Genomic DNA, 18,118 nt, shown 5'->3' on the forward strand with positions numbered 1-18,118 from the left:
GTAGATGCCACTTTGTCTCTGTCGTCACGCTGCTTGACTTGTTGCGGTCTTTTAAAACGCGTTCCAATTCCTCACAGATGCGGCCGTTCACTTTTAAGGCACATTCTCTATCGCGGCCATTAAAACCCGTGTAATGGCGCCAAGATGTTCCGCGGAGACAGGAGAGCGTAATGAAAGGCTCCAGTGGGACATTCTCAACGCTTCAAAATATGCATTTTTTTTTTTTCTTTTAGCTGCTGCAAGTTTTGAAAAAAAAACGCTTCCTTGAAAGAAACCTCAGACATAGCAAGCGAAGTAAGAAATGAAGTGGTGATCTTTTAATCCGACATGCGTAACGTACAGTCTGAACGGACGCTGCAACCGGAGCAACTTTTTCTTTCTGTTTTTAACAAGCCTCCCTTTTGCACTGGGAGTAATGGAGAACGTCTGGATGTATTTGTAGGGGTTCCTCTCTTTTCATTGCCTTCCTGCTGAGACAATCTTGCGCAGCCTATAGCAAACAGATCGTATATCTTTCAAAACGGCCAGACTCGTAAAAAGACAGGGAAAGGGGCGCCGGTCCTAATCCGCACTTTAATGAGCGAAAATGGGAAGTAGTGACATCCAGGGATGAGTGATCTCTCTCTCTGTCGCCGCCAATTGACACCGATGACCCGTGGACCGGGCCTGACGCACCCGAGTTGTGACGCGTCGCGTTGGAGGAAACACAAACAAAGAAACGACGACGCTTTAAAAACAATAGCTGGAATCGGAAAACCAATTTGGACGTCGTGAGTGAATCCTATTAAATGCGGCGGGCATAATGGTCCCGTCTGTGAAAACAGGAAGAGGACGGGCATCACAAGGCATCTTTCAGCGGCGGGAAACAAAAGCTTCATTTTCAGGCGTCTCCGTCGATCCGAGCCGCCCTTTGTGTCCCCCGCGTACGAGCCTCAATTGTTTTCTCCTCTGAGAGTAAATGGCCGGCTTAATGCGCTTCGGCGGCGACAGAGAAATGATAGCCGGAGTTAAGTCCAAATATTATGAATACACGGATTACACTTGGGCTCAATGAGCGTGCAGACGTCGTGACTTTATACGGCTTTATTTTGTCATCACACATGCGGTAAAAAATGTCTGTTATAAACAGTTCTGGATCGACATCAGAGGAGGGTTTTTTTTTTTTTGGGGAACATCTTGATGGGATGAAGATGCAACTTTGGCTTTGAACTTCAGGCCTCCAGATTCCTAGAGAGCTATAGCAGTTTTGGGCAATGGACACTTTTGAGGAGCATAAGGCCACAGAGAAAGAAAAACACATGTGACAGTATCGTGCTTTGTTCGGGATTCATGCAGGCTATACATTTATTGATTTTAAACATGCATGTAAAATGTAAGGCTTTGGATTTGACCGAGAAATACATTTACTGACACACACATCTGGATTTCAGTGTTCCTCTGGAGGAACTGCTCTTAGAAAACAACTTTTGAACTTTTTGGCATAACCCCCCCCAAAAAAACATAGAAGGTAGAAAAAAAAACAACAACCAAAAAGGTTAAGAACATCTTCTTTCTTTCTTTTCACGAGGCTCACCTCTTAACCGGTCGGAGGAACTGCGCTGAATGAAACAATGTAGCTGGTGTTTCAGAATCATCTGTATCTTATCATTGGTGAAAAAAAAAAAAAAAAAAAGAAGAAAAATCCCCTAAACAGAAAAACGTGGAGAGCCAGACTTCTCTTTCAAAGAGCTTCCAGAGCGGCTGTTGTCTTTAAGGAGCAGGAGGAGGAGGAGGAGGAGATTGCTTTCAGCGGCCTCAGACCAGGACTGGTTCTCATCATTCTGACAATAAAAACTCAAGCAGTTGAAACAAAGCAACGGTTCACGAAAAAAAAAAAAATGAGGGGGCTTGGAGATTTCCGCTGGTCTGCACTGAATTGCCCCCCCCCCAACCCCCCCTTCAAATCCAACAGCCCCAAAAAAAAAAAAAAAAAAGAGGAGCAGAGTGGAGATTTTAGTGAAGCTTTTGGAGGCTTAATTCCTCAGTGGCCCCCTGGGGGCCGAAGGACCCAGGGACCAAAAGGCTTTGAAATGGTTCAAAGATGAATGAGTGATTGTGCTTTAAGTTCCCAGAGGTTTGTTGTCGTAGTGTCAGGGTTTTATAGCAGCATTTTGTTGCTTTTTGGGGGTTGTTGGTTTTTTTACAAGCTTAAATGACTAAATGATTCAGATCACTCTGATTAGGAAACAATACCGAGCTGACTTCAGGCACTTGCTGTTGCTTTTGCGTGAACATGAGGAGCAGGCGTGAAAATAAAGAAATGTCAATCAATGTACAACCACTCATTGGTCCGTTTGACTCGCAAACAAATCTGAGCTATTCTGTGTCACAACTGTGTAACGAGTGCATGCTTTAAACAACAAGGCTGGAAGAGTATCAACACTATGGTATGTATATATTTACAGACACATCTGTACACTTTTTTTTTTTACATCGGTTTTTTCCGCCACCGATAAATGCATTAGAAAAGGAGTCACGAGAAAAGTAGACCAGAGGTGCTCGTCCTCTCACACGTCGGCGCTCGAGGAGACCTGCGACAGCCTGGGGTCAGAGTCGATCTCGAAGCGGTAGTGGTAGCCCTCCCACAGCTCCCTGCCGGCGTCCCGCATCTCGTAGATGCGCTTCTTGATGCCCTTGCGGTTGAGGTAAAGCACGAAGAGGAAGATGAGGCCTATGAAGCCCAGGACGATGCCCAGGAAGACGTAAGAGGTCTGCAGGGCGAGGTCGGCCCCCGCGCCCCACTGGTGGCACCCCAGAGCCAAGGAGCCCACGGCCAGCATGGACGTGTTCCTCATGCCGGCGGGGAAGGCGCACGCGAGGCCCTCGGCGTCACCGACGCGCCCCTGCGACCTGTTGAGCCACAGAGCGAAAGGTTCGATTCCGCACGAACACGTGAAGGGGTTTTCCCCCAGCAGGAGATCGGCGCTGGGCAGGGAGTCCAGCTCTCGCAGACCCTCCTCGGGCACCGTCTTCAGGGCGTTGAGGGTCAGGTCGAGCTCCTCCAGGCGCTCCAAGCCCGAGAAGGTGGAGTTGTGGATGGCCACCAGGGAGTTGTTGGAGAGCTGGAGCCGCCGCAGGCCGCTCAGGTGGGAGAAGATCCGCGACGGTAGGTAGATGAGGCCGTTGTGGGACAGGTCCAGTCCCTTCAGGTTCCCCAGGGAGCTCCAGCGGAGGGACGTGGCCAAGTCCATCACCGACGAGTGGTTGTAGAGGGCTCGGCTCAGGTTCAGCTCCCGCAGAGACTGGTTCTGCACGGTGAAGGCCTCGGGGTGAATGACCGCCAGCTGGTTGCTGCTCAGATCCAGGGAGCGGAGGCAGCGGAGGCCGGCAAAGGTGTGGGATTCCACCTCGGAAATTCTGGATTTGAGGAGATCCACGAGACATCATTCACACATTTCATATCGCAGAGAAGAGCAAGGAAATGGACCAAAACAAAATGATATTTCCAAAAAGAACTGGATCAAAGCTTAGCTTTAAATTAACTTAATACACAAATAGTATTTTGCATTTGAAACAAACTGTTCTATCTTATAAGAATCGTTTGTTTTGGATTCCCAAAGCTTAACGTCCCCAGCAGAGTCTTACCTGTTGTTGCTCAGAGACAGGTTGGTCACATTATCCAGCCCTTTAAACGACTCCGGACCGATTCGGCCGATTTGATTCCCGGTTACGAACAGATTCCGGGTGTACCCGGGGATCCCGGTCGGGATACTCCGCAGGTCTCTGGAGACGCACTTCACGGTGTGAGCCGCCTCCGAGCACTCGCAGCGCGGAGGGCACGACGCGTAAACGGAGCCGAGCAGCGCGCACAAAACAATGCGCTGCGCCAAATCCAGCATGTTGGGAGGGAAAACGTGCGCGGGGATCCGAAGTGCGGCGAGCGAGAGCGAAGGCGAAAACGCGCGGAAAATAATAATAATACTAAATAATTAAAAAAAAAATGTTTTAACGATCAGCTCCTCCAAGACAGCGTTGTCATCCGTTGTCCCGGCCGGGAATGCGCTTCAACTTTGCATCTCTGCAGAAAGTGTGGCCGGGAGGCTGGGTCTGATTTCCATGAGAACGGGACTGGGGGTCGCGCTGATCAGAGGGGCTCGTTTGATCCTTTTGCCGTGGCGAAGCGGGGCGTCGCTTCTCCTCCAACAATGAAGTTAAAAAGGACCATCGCCTGGTGCGATGATATGCGGGGAGGGGCTTCTCCTCTTGCCTTGCTCCCTTGTCCGGATCCACGAGATCTTCCTGCTCAGCCTCGAGCGGGCCGAGACAACTAACGCGCACGAGAGAGGAGGAGGAGGAGGAGGAGGAGGAGGAGGAGGAGGAGGAGGAGAAAGTGGTTCTCAGCTTCCTTACTCCTTCATCGTGATGTGTTTACCATCGCGCACGCCAAATACAATCATGTGGCGCCGGTCAACATTGCAGTCCCTCACACCTGAGCGATATGGAAATCTGGACTTTTTATTTATGTATTGTGAAGCCGGACGAAAAACAAGCAAAATATTGCAAGAAATCTGAGTTTTCTATAATAAATGAGACATAAAATGCACCAGTTAACTGTTTTATTGCGCCAATTTAGTTTGTCTTTTATGAGAATTGCATTGACTTCACTCCTTTAGTTGGTGGATCGGCTGTCCCTGGTGATTGCCACCTACCAGGTGGTATGGTGAATGTGGGGGCCACGGGTGGGGTTGTTTTTTTTTGGGGGGGGGGCTGATCCCTTTGATCTCCCCCCTCTTGAATGCTGTGATGCTCTGCAGGATATCACAGCCACTGAGTGGGACTTTTCACCACTTCATAGTAAGAGTATCAAAGCGTCCCTTCCTTAACGTTTATTCTGACAGCTTATGATTATTACAGGAGTGTATTTATAGAAACTTCAGGAGGGGGAGGTGGGGGGGGGGGGGGGGGCTTTGCCTTTCACGGCTCAGAGAGCTTTGGAATCCTGACATGATCCCTCCTGCTGACAGCCTTCATGAAACACGATTGTCATAATTCAATAAAGGAAATTCAAGCAAAAATAAACAGTTTTTACAATAATAAACATCTTTATTTGTATTATAGCTGTAAGTGATAAACACATTCAGAGTTCACACAGTCACTTTGCAGGAGTTCTAAAAACTCCCTTGTGCTTTATATATATATATATATATATATATATATATATATATATATATATATATATATATATATATATATATATATATATATATATATATATATATATATATATATATATATATATATATATATATATGATCAGCAGCATAAAAAGGGTATTTTGGGGATTACAGAAACAAAAGAGGGTTTTGAAATGGCGTATTTTAAGTATACATGTGTGTGTGTGTGTGTGTGTGTGTGTGTGTGTGTGTGTGTGTGTGTGTGTGTGTCACTGATAATAGCATCCCGACTGTCTTTTGTCAGTGGACTGAATCACCAGGACCACAGGTCTCCACATTCCTGGACCTGGCTCTTGGATACAACAAGGCACCGCAGCAGGAAACGTCTGACGCCTTTCAAATAATCTCAGCTGAGTTCTGCAGTCTTGCTCATGCGCTTCAATAATAATAAAAAGGGATCGTTGTACCGTTTATCTTCACAATTTCTCCTCCCGAAATATACATATCTATATGTCCAAAGCAGTGATAATGACTGTTGGAATTGGAAAAAAAAAACCAAAACAGGAATGAGACGTCACAGTAGGAAGGTTTAAAAAAAAATGCTTTTTATACAGTATGCAGTGTTCAAATCAAGAGGCAGATTCTCCATTTCTTCCCGTTTAAATGCAGCTCTGTTCTGCAGAACCAGAACATCGCATCGACTCAACGTTAAGTTAAGCAGGCCGGTTACACATTATTTATTCTTTCTAAAGTTTGCCAGCAATCATATAAAAAAAAATTTGAAGATTAAGAGAACGACATGGAGCAATAAACATAGAAATCAATCACTATAGGCAGTTTGGCTGCAATGAAGTGCAGCTGATTATTAATCAAGAAGCCACTCTGTGTGTGTGTGTGTGTGTGTGTGTGTGTGTGTGTGTGTGTGTGTGTGTGTGTGTCATGCACACAGCGATCGGAGAGAGCATGTGATTGCATGCCAGCATGTGTGCGTTGCATGCAGGAAACGATGAGAGAGAAGTTCAAGTTCATGTACATGTGTACACACACACACACACACACACACACACACACACACACACACACACACACACACACACACACACACACACACACACACACACACACACACACACACACACACACACACACACACACACGAAATGACACCGTAAATTATTCAAAAAAGGATAAAGTGGGAGCGATCAAGTTTGAAAGAGTATATGAGGAGCACCTGGTGTACGACGGGATCGTGTGTGTGATCAAATATTTACAGGCAACATGGGTGAACTACACACAAGAGGCCACGGAATATCTGCTCTCAACAGAAGCCCGGCGAGGAGCGCCAGAACAACTGGCAGAGTCTAGAAAACCTCCGTCGTGTTCGCGCTGAAGTCAAACCCTCGACCCAGGAAACTGAAACAGTTTAATCTAGAAGATCACACTTAAAAAAGATCTACTTTGTTGGCCGCCGTGTATCGGATGGGTGGGGGTTGTTCTGAATGGGTCTTCGAGCGTGAAAACCTGAGGAGGATCCCGGCTAACCTGCTGCTTCTGGCACCGCCGGACAAAGAGGAGGGCTCGATCACGAACAATAAGAGGGGATTTGAATCCAATTGGTGCCGACCATCGATCGGAATTAAAGTTCTTAAAATGAAAACATGACGTATAAAGGATATGCGAGAGGTGACGTTTAGGCACCGACTAAATATCTCTCAGCTGGAGACCAGGACCAGTGAGCGTGAACGCAGACGTTCAAGGACAACAGTTTGAGTCGGTCTCCCTCGTTTTGGCACAAGTGCAGAAGCTTAGATGTTCTGTTGGGTTTTTTTTTTTTTGTTCCACGGCACAACATTCATGGAGGTTGCTACAATCGTTGCACTGATGACCTGCAGTTTTAAAAAAAGAAAAAAAAAGGTATGAAAACTATTTTCTGTAAACTTATTAAAAAGTAGTGCCATGATGTGATACATGCACAACATATCTCTGAGAAAATATCTTTTTTTCCCTTTTGCAGACTTTTAAGAAAATGCACAAAAACACAAAACAGCTCTGGCATGTTTAGCTGTAAGTTGCATTACTGTAGAAGAGCGACAGCAGATCAAGCATGAAATGCAATAAATTCCCTAGAAAGGCACCTAATTGATTTAACATGTTTGTGCTCCCCGGTATAAAATAAAGAAAATTAAAAATAAATGGCATCCTGGAAGTAAAGTAAAAGAAAAATCGTCAAATATCTGAAAGCAAGGCATGGATATGTTCCCTCTGAGACTTCAGCTGTGTGTGTGTGTGTGTGTGTGTGTGTGTGTGTGTGTGTGTGTGTGTGTGTGTGTGTGTGTGTCTCTCTACTCGACAAGCGACACGACGTCACCGCTTCCGCAAGGTGGCGCTGGCTTAAACCTGCCGCTCTGCTTTCGATAATCATAATCCATAAAGTGCGCCGAGTCGCTTCTCTCTGAATAAAATGATCACGAGGGCGTCCCAGCAAAACCAACCGTGTGCGTTTGGACCGTTCCCGTTCAAAGAAAGCGTCTCTCAGGAGGTAAGAAGTCTTTAAATCCTCCAGTGGTCAACCCCGCATCCGACCTGCAGGGGTTCCCCACTGTGTCCTTAACACCCCCCCCCCCCCAGGTCACCGCAGGTTGAGGGCCAGGGCCACCGTGAAGATGACTCCCATCAGCATCAGGAACGGCAGCCAGGTCTTCAGAAAGCCTACACAGCTGGATGAGACAGAGAACACCCACAGAGAGACAGATGAGTGGAGGTGAGGAGGAGACGAAACAGATCCAATTGTTGTGTGATATAACCCTCCCCCCCTCCTCCTCCTCCTCCTCCTCCCCCCTCCAAAAGACCACATCGTGACATCTATCTGAAAGTGGATCTATATCTACTTCCTACCAGCGACCACTGGGATGTGTAGTCCATCCCTGTAACACTCCTCCTGGAGGAATGTCCTCTAGACTCTGTTAATGCGTCCCAGGATCCAGGGCCGTCCTGAGACACGTGAACTCGTGCCTGAGCCCCGGGGATCACCAGCGTCAGCCCTACTTCTGACGGTGGCTTTGAAGAGAGCAGCTTCAGATTACAGGGTTTGGGCCTTTGAGGCAGGAAAAAAAAAAAAAAAAAAAAAAAGCTGATATTTTTTTGGACAGATGATTCAAAAACTGCTACACTTTTGGGGCCAAACAACAAAGTTCTACAAATCGTTGGAGGGTTTGTCGTCCTGCGCCGGCGACTCGTCGTCTGGAAAGACGTGAGGCGGAGCGGCTTCGTTTGGAAACGAAGGAACGACGAAGAGGAGGAGGAACCTTCATTACGCGAACATCGGTTTCGGGTTTTAAAAAAAAGAAGGCAAGTCAGCGAGCAGAAAATGCTAATCTGCAAATGATGTCGGACGACGGCGGCGGTTATAAAGGGTTTTAATAAAACGGGCAAGTGAGGAGAATGAAAGTGTTACTCATCCACAAGCCTGCTGACAAAAGATGCAACAATGAAGTCAAATTACTCCTAAAAACACACAGTTAAATGTGGTCATTCTCAGTATTTCAGGACCGTCGTCCTCTCATTATCTACGAACACGGTAGACACGAGCGGGGGCCCGCGAAGCAGCCATCTTGTCTTCATGCTCGGTTCAGCGGCTTCAGCAGGTGGAACAGCTGTTCGGTTGGACAAAAAGATCAGCTGACAGATACGATCAGCCGACAGCATTTCCCGCTGCATTGTCCAAAAATGGCCGATTATTTCAGATGCTTTAGTCTTAAAAATCTACATTTGAGCAAATATTTTTGCAGCCGAATCAAATTATTTAGAAGATATTTCAACCTTTGTTTCTTTATTAAGCATGAAATGCTCGACTTCTTTCTATACAGGGCTTGTATTACGGCGATACGGCGGTCCATGAATGTGAGATATGAGTTTACAGTTAATTACGATTCCTCCTCTGCGATGTGGAAGTTGCTTTGTGGCTTTTTTTTTTTTGCCGGTTCCACTCGTCATCGTCTTGCTTCTTCACGCTGCATTTTGTTTGTCTGCCGCATTAGAGAACAATGCAACGAACAAAGCGCTGAGCATAAACGCCTTTGTGTCTGTGTCTGTGTCTGTGTCTGTGTGTGTGTGTGTGTGTGTGTGTGTGTGTGTGTGTGTGTGTGTGTGTGCTCTCTCTCTACGGCGGCAAGCGTGAGTATAAGCTAATCTTTGTGTCCACAGCCAGTGTGTGAGGCTACTCTAACCCCCCGGCAGTTAACAAAGGCTGGAGGCGGCTCCCCGTCTCACCTGACGTGTTTCCCGTGGATCAGAGCGAGGAGGCAGAGGTTGACCATGTTCCACGAGGTGCTGTTTTCATATTTCATCAGATTCAGAGCCATGGCGACGTGCGAGTGACAGTTGTCACAGCAGAGGTTGTGCTTTGGAGAGAAAAAAAAAAGAAAAAACGAGAGTAGAAATCATTCCTGCCATTTCCCCCCTTTTTTTTTTTTACGTGAAATCAAAGTCGACGGGTCGTCTTACTCACCATCCTGTGCTTGTACTCCTCCGAGGCGTCGTGCACCGCCGTGTCCCAGGCGTTGGAGCCGCTGGCGTAGACTTTGCTGACGTCAAGGATCCAGTACCTGCAGTCAAAGAGGACGACGAGCAGTGAGGTGGGAGGACGGACGTCAGGAAACGGGTTTGGTTCTGAAGCAATATGTTCACTAAAAGATCAATTAATCACAAAATACTTAAATGTACTCACTTTGTTGGTTTCCCAAAAGCCATGTTGTCTTCCTGCAACAAAAAAAAGTGTGTTTCTATTTAAATTTTAAAATAGATCGAGAGATTATTATGTCTCTGGGCTCATTGCGTGTCGTTTTTTTTTTTGTACTGCAATGCCAACATAGCGGCAGGTTTGAACCCGTGTTCATTACGTAAACCTTAAAATCAGCCCGATGAAAGATGTTCCGACTCAAAAACATTTTGCATAACGTTCGTCCATTATTTATGAAACGGTCGACGCCAAAATGTTGGTTGCAAGAGACAAAAAAAAAAAACTAATTGAAAAGTGTGTATTTAGCCAAATTTTTTGCAAAAAACTGTCTGAAAATGATACATTTTGATACATTTCTTTTTGTTCTTTTGTTAGTCCTTGTTTTGCTGTAAAACAGAGTTTCCCCCATTGGAAGCGACCTGCAAGTTGCAAACTTCTCAGAGTTTTTTTTTTTTTTTTTAAAGAATTTATTTCACATACAGACCATAATGTGCCGCAGCAGCGCAGTCATTACTCACCGAGACAAAGTACGGTCCAGCAAAGTCCCGGATGACACCGGTGGAAGTGCAGATCCCCATGTGGCCGATGAATGGAACCAGCCATCTGAACACACAAACAAACAAACAAACAAAGTTCATTTTACAGCATACAAGTGTCATAGTGGACCTGTTTTGTCGACGTCCAGACCCACACAGGACAGACAAGGACAGTGTAAGATGCATATACAGCACTCACCAAGCTTATAGTAGTCAGAGGAGGACTACAGCACATGTGGAACATAACTGTGTTCAAGTAAAGTAGAGTAAAAACAAAGTCGCTTTATCCCCAAAACCAACTCTTCATCTGGTATCCAAAATTCAAACTGATAACCTTCCGGTTTCATGTCCATGTCTCTTGCGTGTACACACACACACACACACACACACACACACACACACACACACACACACACACTTGTTTTGGACTCTCATACATAGACTCTGTCAGCACTCTATCAATAGAAGACAGTAGATACCAGATCATAGAAGCAAAAGGTGTGTTAAAACAATGTCTACCTCCACTACCAACGCCTTATAGAGACACTGACTCCCACACGTGTTCTAGGAATATCACTTAAAATAATGATGTTGATACTTAAGATACAAACTGTTTATAAAACAAAATTAAAAAGGTGTATTCCTCATATTTTAAGAAACGTTAACTATGCAAACAGTGGTTAACTTACATGGTAATAATTGTCTTTTTTTTTTAATTTTTTATTTATGCTAAAACTATTTATGCACCGAAATAAATTTCCATGTTTAATTATACGCCTGCTAGCTGCTAGCTGCTGCTAGCTAACGTTTTTGAGCTACCGAAGGTGTCACTTCGTCTCACGTCCGAAGGTTCGAGTCACAAGAAGCCGACAGATACACTCACGACAGCATGGGGATAGGCGTCCACACGACGCAGTACGGAAAGCGACCGATGTCCGCGTTGATTCTCTCGGACGCTATGTGGTAATTCTTCATGGTGTCTTTTTCTTTTTCAACAACATCCGCCATCACCAGCTGAGAGAAGTGAACTTCATTTGTCTCGCTTTACAGCCGCGTTAAGTCACGGAACAACACCGGAAATCCAGGGATTCTAGCTTCAAAATAAAATGTGTGTGGGGCTAAGTAGAGGGATACGCGCCATCATAAATTAATCGAATTAAATATTTGGTATTATCTTAACATTTGGGGTAAATCATAGTACAACAATGGAGATTGGTGTGTTACATAACACACAATACACTATATTAAAGTTAAATGTATATTTTACTTTGAAGGGTACATTAGAGAGCTGTTTCTCTTATTCCTGAGGATAACTTCCGGGAGCAACTTCCGGGATCTATTGCGAGCTGTAATGGGATTTACGTCCTAAGTTCCTCACTAAAAATGTAAATATAAAAGCACTCAGTTCAATGCAACAATTCAATCTTCAGTGTTGACAGTTTAATAAGTCAGACACTCACATGTCAAGTTTAATTCACAACCATTTTAACGACCTTTCTGCGAAGTAACTAAGAGATTTAATTGGATTATAGACTGTAGTATTAAAAAAAACATTGATATTTTTAAAGTGATGGCTGTTTTTTTTCTTTAATTACAAATCTGAAGATGTTTATTATGATAGTCTACCACAGAACGGTAACAAACGATGCAAGTGATATAAAATATGGGTTTACAGCAACATCATAATTATATTCCAGGAAAAAACACACAAAGTTTGAAATACGTGTCCCAGTTTTGGGTTCCCAGTTTCTTCAATGTGAGGCTTTGCTGCTTTTTCTCAGTTTGACATATTTGTAAAATCACTATGTTTTGGTTTTGGACTGTTGAAAGGAACAAACAAGACAGTGAACATGTCATGTAGGGCTTTAGGAACGTGTGATAGACATGTATCTCCACATTCTGACATTTTGTTGAACCTTTCACTAAAATAATAAAAAAAATAAATTCAATTAAGTATCAATTAAGTTATCATTAGCTGCATCCCTTGCTAGCTAAGATTGCTGACGTCATGTGTCATGTGGTTAGTATGTTTTGCTTAATATAAAGGGGTTGTGATCCAAAATGCTTGAAAACCACAAGGATAGGGAACACTTTTATAATACCTGTCCCTCACTTCAGGACAGCGGGACACATTCAGACTTGACGTACACAAAACAACACATACAGGTGGGTTCTAGCTCACTATGCTCTTAAAGCTGGGGTTGGTAATGTTCTTCAAAAACATGTTTTTGTCTTATTTGTTGAAATTCTCATTACATCATGACAGCAATCAACGAATCAAATGCTCTGACCAAAAAAAAAAGACAGAAAGAAAGTCTGGTTTCTGTGGATATAGCAGGTCTGTAATGAGCCTGTTCAACTGGACGGCCTACCTACCTGTCTGTCTACCTGTCTGTCTACCTGCCTGCCTGTCTACCTGTCTGTCTACTTACCTACCTGTCTACCTGTCTGTCTACTTACCTGTCTGTCTACCTACCTACCTGTCTACCTGTCTGTCTACCTACCTGTCTGTCTACCAGCCTGTCCGTCTACCTGCCTGCCTGTCTACTTACCTACCTGTCTGTCTACCTACCTACCTACCTGTCTACCTGTCTGTCTACCTACCTGTCTGTCTACCTACCTACCTGTCTACCTGTCTGTCTACCTACCTGTCTGTCTACCTACCTACCTACCTGTCTGTCTGTCTACCTGCCTACCTGTCTACCTACCTGCTTGTCTACCTACCTGTCTACCTACCTACCTGTCTACCTGTCTGTCTACCTACCTACCTACCTGTCTGTCTGTCTACCTGCCTACCTGTCTACCTACCTGCTTGTCTACCTACCTGTCTACCTACCTACCTGTCTAACTGTCTGTCTACCTACCTACCTGTCTACCTGCCTGTCTAACTGTCTGTCTACCTACCTACCTGTCTACCTGCCTGCCTGTCTGTCTACCTGTCTACCTATCTACCTGTCTACCTACCTGTCTTGTCTACCTACCTGTCTGTCTACCTACCTGCCTGTCTACCTACCTGTCTGTCTACCTACCTGTTTGTCTACCTACCTGTCTGTCTACCTGCCTGCCTGTCTACCTACCTGTCTGTCTACCTACCTGTTTGTCTACCTACCTGCCTGTCTACCTGCCTGCCTGTCTACCTGCCTGTCTGTCTATCTACCTGTCTGTTTACCTAACTGTCTGTCTACCTGTCTGTCTACCTGTCTGTACTGATTGTGTGTCACCGGAGTCTTCCACAAGCTGCTAGCTTAACAGCTGTGAGTATCAAAAAATTGCCATTTCTGTTGTTTACTTTCTTTATATGTTTATGTTCATAATCATCTCTTTGGAGGGAGCCCTGAAGGGACGGGCTGTCAGTGTTGACAACATGGTGACGTTCACACAAGATTGAGTGACTGTTGGTGCTAGAGCTGCGAGCTACAAACGAGTTGGCAACACTGGGCTGGGTTTCCCAGTTGGATCATTTTTTTTTAAAATCCAGCGTAAGTCTCACTAAACATGATAGGGTTGCATTGCTTGACGGGTATCTTAACCCTGCAAAGGGCAAACCATTAGAGAATGAAAACATGATCAGCATTATAGTAATAATTCTAAAATAACATCTAACATACCAGCTGGGCTGAATATACCAAACTTAATTAAAACAACCCCACCGCGTTTAAACTGAGATAAATGACAATACTGTAACCACCAACAACTAGATGTACAACAACAATTGTTTATTGTTTGAGCATATTTGAATGTATGAATGTGATTCTATTGTATACAGTATGGTATACAGTATGGTATGCCTATTAAGCAACTTTTGGGGGAACACTCAGTCAAATACTTTGTGAACAATAAGTCCCAGTTTTGGGTTCAAATTGTATTGCATTGTTATCCTCCCGAATTCAATCCGACCACTGCGAGCACTTTAATGGGGCTTCTGTCCGGTTTATTGCAAAAAGGACTCTATTTGATTTCACAGCAGCGCAAAGAGAGCTCTCCAGTACGGAGGAGGTGGAAGGCTGCAGCTATCGAAGGAGTTATCTATGGCAATGGGGGGGGGGAATGGAAACAAAGACGAACCCAGGGGATCTGCTGGTGCCCTGTGTACTCCACACTGGGTCCCATTAGATGCGACAGTTGATATATTGCACGAAGGGCAAAAACAAACCACTCAGCAAAAAGCAGGCGGACGTTGATAAACGAAGGCGCGCCGGGTTCATCATCGGGGAGCGGAGGGAATTCTCCGGCAGAATGCCAACTCAATATGTGGCGGAGCCATCCGACCCAATTAGGCCGGAAGATGGGCCGCTTTAGGGACCGTAGCTCGGCGACGCGCTATCCTTTTCAGTCAGAGGTTTGAAAAGTAAAAATGTCAAGTCTTCCAGTTCAGCTCCCCGGACTGTGATGGGAAATAAAAAAAGACGCTCTGAATTCTACACTTTTAGAAACAGGACATGAGAAAAGGTTGTGTTGAACGAGTAAAGAAGGTAAAAGTTGTGATTTTTGACTCGTTAAGAAAAAGGCCCCAGATTAAAAAGATTCTCCGAGCAGTCGTTTTTAAAGCTGCACAGCACTTTCCTATAGCCGTGTCACTTAAAAAGCTCCCGCGAGGCGATGTGCTTTTCATTTAAAGGCCAATGAAACGTCCCGGAGTGTTGTGTAACTTGACAAGCACGCACAAACGCAACTCACACAATGAATCAATCCATTGAGTCGTGTGTCATTTGTTGAAAGTTGTGGTATTGATCTTCTGTTCTACAGCGCACTAATGTTCAAATGTTGCATCTCCGAGGACAGGAAGGAAGGAAGGAAGGAAGGAAGGAAGGAAGGAAGGCCGTAAAAACCCCAGAGTTTATGTTGTGCAAGACCAGATTCCCAGCTCTTCTGGAGCCCTGTAGACCTCAAGAGGACCGAAGGGCCCGGGAACGCTTGAGTTTGTGGTGATTTGACGAGAACATAAAATTAAAAGGGACAAAAGAAGACAAACAACTTGCTTGTTTACCTCTTATTACACCGAGGGCCCTGCACTGTAGTGGGCCCCCTGTGTGACAATCTAATCTTATTAAACCCAAGTTCAAATATCTGTTCAATCCGACAACCACAAACTCATTTACGCATACCAGTTGGATACGATCGTTACAGAACAGAGACTGTGGTCGGTTTCTGGGGGTTCATAATGAAGGTGGGTACATCCGCAGTGACACTAGGAGAGGGGGGGGGCTATGTGGGGGGGCCCCGCATCTAAGGGCCATCGGGCAAGTTGGACCCGGCCCTGGTGCAGCCTGCGACTCAGCTTCGGTGTACTTTAATGGTTTCTAAAGGCTGATTTGCCATATGTTTGAGATAAACAGGAAAATAAGTTTGTTTTTCTGTTCAGAGGAACCGCAAAAGCATGATTGATCACAGTAGTGGCCATTTGTAAGAAACATCCAACCCAGATTAAAGTAAATAGTCTCCATTGTCCACGCAAAGTTTCAGTGTTTATTATATTTTCCCTCCAAAAACAAGCATAAATCATAATAAGTCATGGTTATCGCTGCCTCTCTTACCTCTGGTGCACACCGGTGCTATACCTGCCTACCTACAGTACGTAACCACAATCACTAGTCAAGCAAAAACTGAATATAATAAACAATGAAATAAACAAATAACGAGCAAAAGAAAGAAAATGAAAGCAAACATCGAGAATAATCAAGTCAAACAAAACTACTTCTCATTAATAACACAATTAAATGCATGTAATACAAAGAGCTTCGATCACATTCGGTGGCGTCTGCCATGAACGGCATGGTTACAAAAGGAAACACTGCCTCTCTGTGGATACGATGCAGAGCTGCAGTGCATGGAGCCCTGCGGAGTCGTTGTATTTACACACACACACACACACACACACACACACACACACACACACACACACACACACACACACACAAAAGAGTCACCTAACTGGAAAACAGGTTGAACAAGTGATCTCTGTACGCCTCACAGGAGGCCCCTCAAGGTGAAGTGGAAAACAAAACACCTTCACTGGAGTCTGATCCACAGAGACACGGCTGGATTTCAGCGTCAAGGCCTCCAGTTCAAAGACGAGCTCATCTTGTGTTGATGCACAGATACTCTATATTGACTACAGGTCAGATTTCTGGCGTAAATTCCTGGATTGGGTATCGGGTGACAATGTGACCGATCCATTCAATTCAATTCTATGTTTATTAATAGATTACTGGAGTTCTAATTCCTGTTCAAGCTTTGACCAATCCGTTGCCGCATTTGATAGCAGACCACCTCAAGGTGTCACTCGGCGAGAACCAGGACATTCTGATGTAGCATTTCAAAATAAAAGCCCTTCAAAATCTCATTCACGGGGCCAACTTCAAATCACATTCATGAGACAGTTTGTTTTTTAACCACAATTTAACAATTAATTATTTTATTAATAAATAACAATTCGATACATTTATGTATTTATTCGTTACTTTTTGTCTCACAAAGTTATGAAAGCAAGCTTGGTGTTGCCTTACTTATAAAACAACGACCCCGAAGTCCTATTGGTTTAACCCCGGTGTGAATGTGAACCGTGTGAGCTATGGGAATACACACTAAAACACACACACTAGATACACACTGTGAATACACACTAAAACACACAGACACACACTAGATACACACTGTGAGTACACACTAGAACATTTCAACACAGGAAATATATTCTTCTGCATGAAAAGGCCACAAGATCAGCTAATAATGACAATCAACGAATTGGTGTAACTCAAACACACACACACACACACACACACACACACACACACACACACACACACACCATGCCCCGAGGAGTACAAGTCAAGGTGCATGGCTGAAGACAAATATAGATATAAAATAGTATATGTTGACCTAAAAAAAAAAATCATATAAATCATAGAAATGAAATCCATCAAATGCAACATGGTAGAAATCTGAAGGAGAATTTTAGGGGCAATAATACAAAAAAAAAAATGCCTTCAGGCCTGAGACAGGAAATGAATTTATTGAGGAAGTGAGCAGTAAGCAAGAGGAAGTGTGTCAATATATAAGAGAGCGAGAAATGGACGGAGAAAGGGAGTGACGGAGTGAGATCTGTGTGTGTTTACCAGAGCTTTACCAGATGTGTGATGTTGAATGCAACACTTTCAAAGAGCCTCCCGATCCACAACACATTCTGTTCAATGAGGAACTTATACTATACAGATTACACATTTAGCGTTCTGGACATGAAAGAGCAGAGAGAGAGAGAGAGAGAGAGAGAGAGAGAGACTGTAGGCCGGATCCCGCTTCATAGATCACATCTGCTCCAGACTTAGATATCTACACAGCAGATCTAGAACGTGACTGAAATATGTCACTAATCCTAAACACTAAGATCCAGATGTGGCTTTAATTAGTGTGCAGGACGCTTTCTATTGCTCCTCTGTAGAAGTTGCCGAGAACTTGGCGGGATGGAGACGTGAGGGGAGGACCAACGGTGGCCGTCCTGAAGCTGGTGGGAACGCTCTCCTGTGACATGTTGAAGATGTCAGTGATGTGGAAAACACTTTCTAAGCAGCTAGAAAAGGCAGCGATGGTGTTTTTAATCCCATGTTCTCACTGCTCCTCATGTTATTCCAGTGAACTCAAGAGTCAGTCAGAGTGGGAACATCCTCCACATCTGGGCAGCTCTTCGTGTCATC

The 18,118-nt window shown here is 44.6% G+C and overlaps 2 protein-coding genes across 2 annotated transcripts; both read right to left on the reverse strand.

Annotated features, from left to right (window-relative positions):
* Nucleotides 1-1,985: 1,985 nt before the first annotated feature.
* tpbg1b (trophoblast glycoprotein 1b) lies at nucleotides 1,986-4,234 on the reverse strand. Its single transcript, XM_068704592.1, has 2 exons — nucleotides 3,625-4,234; nucleotides 1,986-3,396 (listed from the first exon to the last, which is right to left on the reverse strand). The coding sequence occupies exons 1-2, from the start codon at nucleotides 3,876-3,878 to the stop codon at nucleotides 2,547-2,549; spliced, it is 1,104 nt and encodes a 367-aa protein (XP_068560693.1). The 5' UTR covers nucleotides 3,879-4,234; the 3' UTR covers nucleotides 1,986-2,546.
* A 1,502-nt stretch (nucleotides 4,235-5,736) lies between these two features.
* On the reverse strand, nucleotides 5,737-11,476 carry tmem222b (transmembrane protein 222b). The gene is made up of 6 exons (XM_068704604.1): nucleotides 11,311-11,476; nucleotides 10,410-10,494; nucleotides 9,880-9,911; nucleotides 9,661-9,757; nucleotides 9,423-9,553; nucleotides 5,737-7,870 (listed from the first exon to the last, which is right to left on the reverse strand). The coding sequence occupies exons 1-6, from the start codon at nucleotides 11,433-11,435 to the stop codon at nucleotides 7,783-7,785; spliced, it is 558 nt and encodes a 185-aa protein (XP_068560705.1). The 5' UTR covers nucleotides 11,436-11,476; the 3' UTR covers nucleotides 5,737-7,782.
* Between the last annotated feature and the right edge of the window lie 6,642 nt (nucleotides 11,477-18,118).

Source organism: Cebidichthys violaceus, unplaced genomic scaffold (genome assembly GCF_023349555.1).
Source record: "Cebidichthys violaceus isolate CVI_PGR_0920_01 unplaced genomic scaffold, fCebVio1.0.p SCAF_96, whole genome shotgun sequence".
Classification (NCBI taxonomy): domain Eukaryota; kingdom Metazoa; phylum Chordata; class Actinopteri; order Perciformes; family Stichaeidae; genus Cebidichthys; species Cebidichthys violaceus.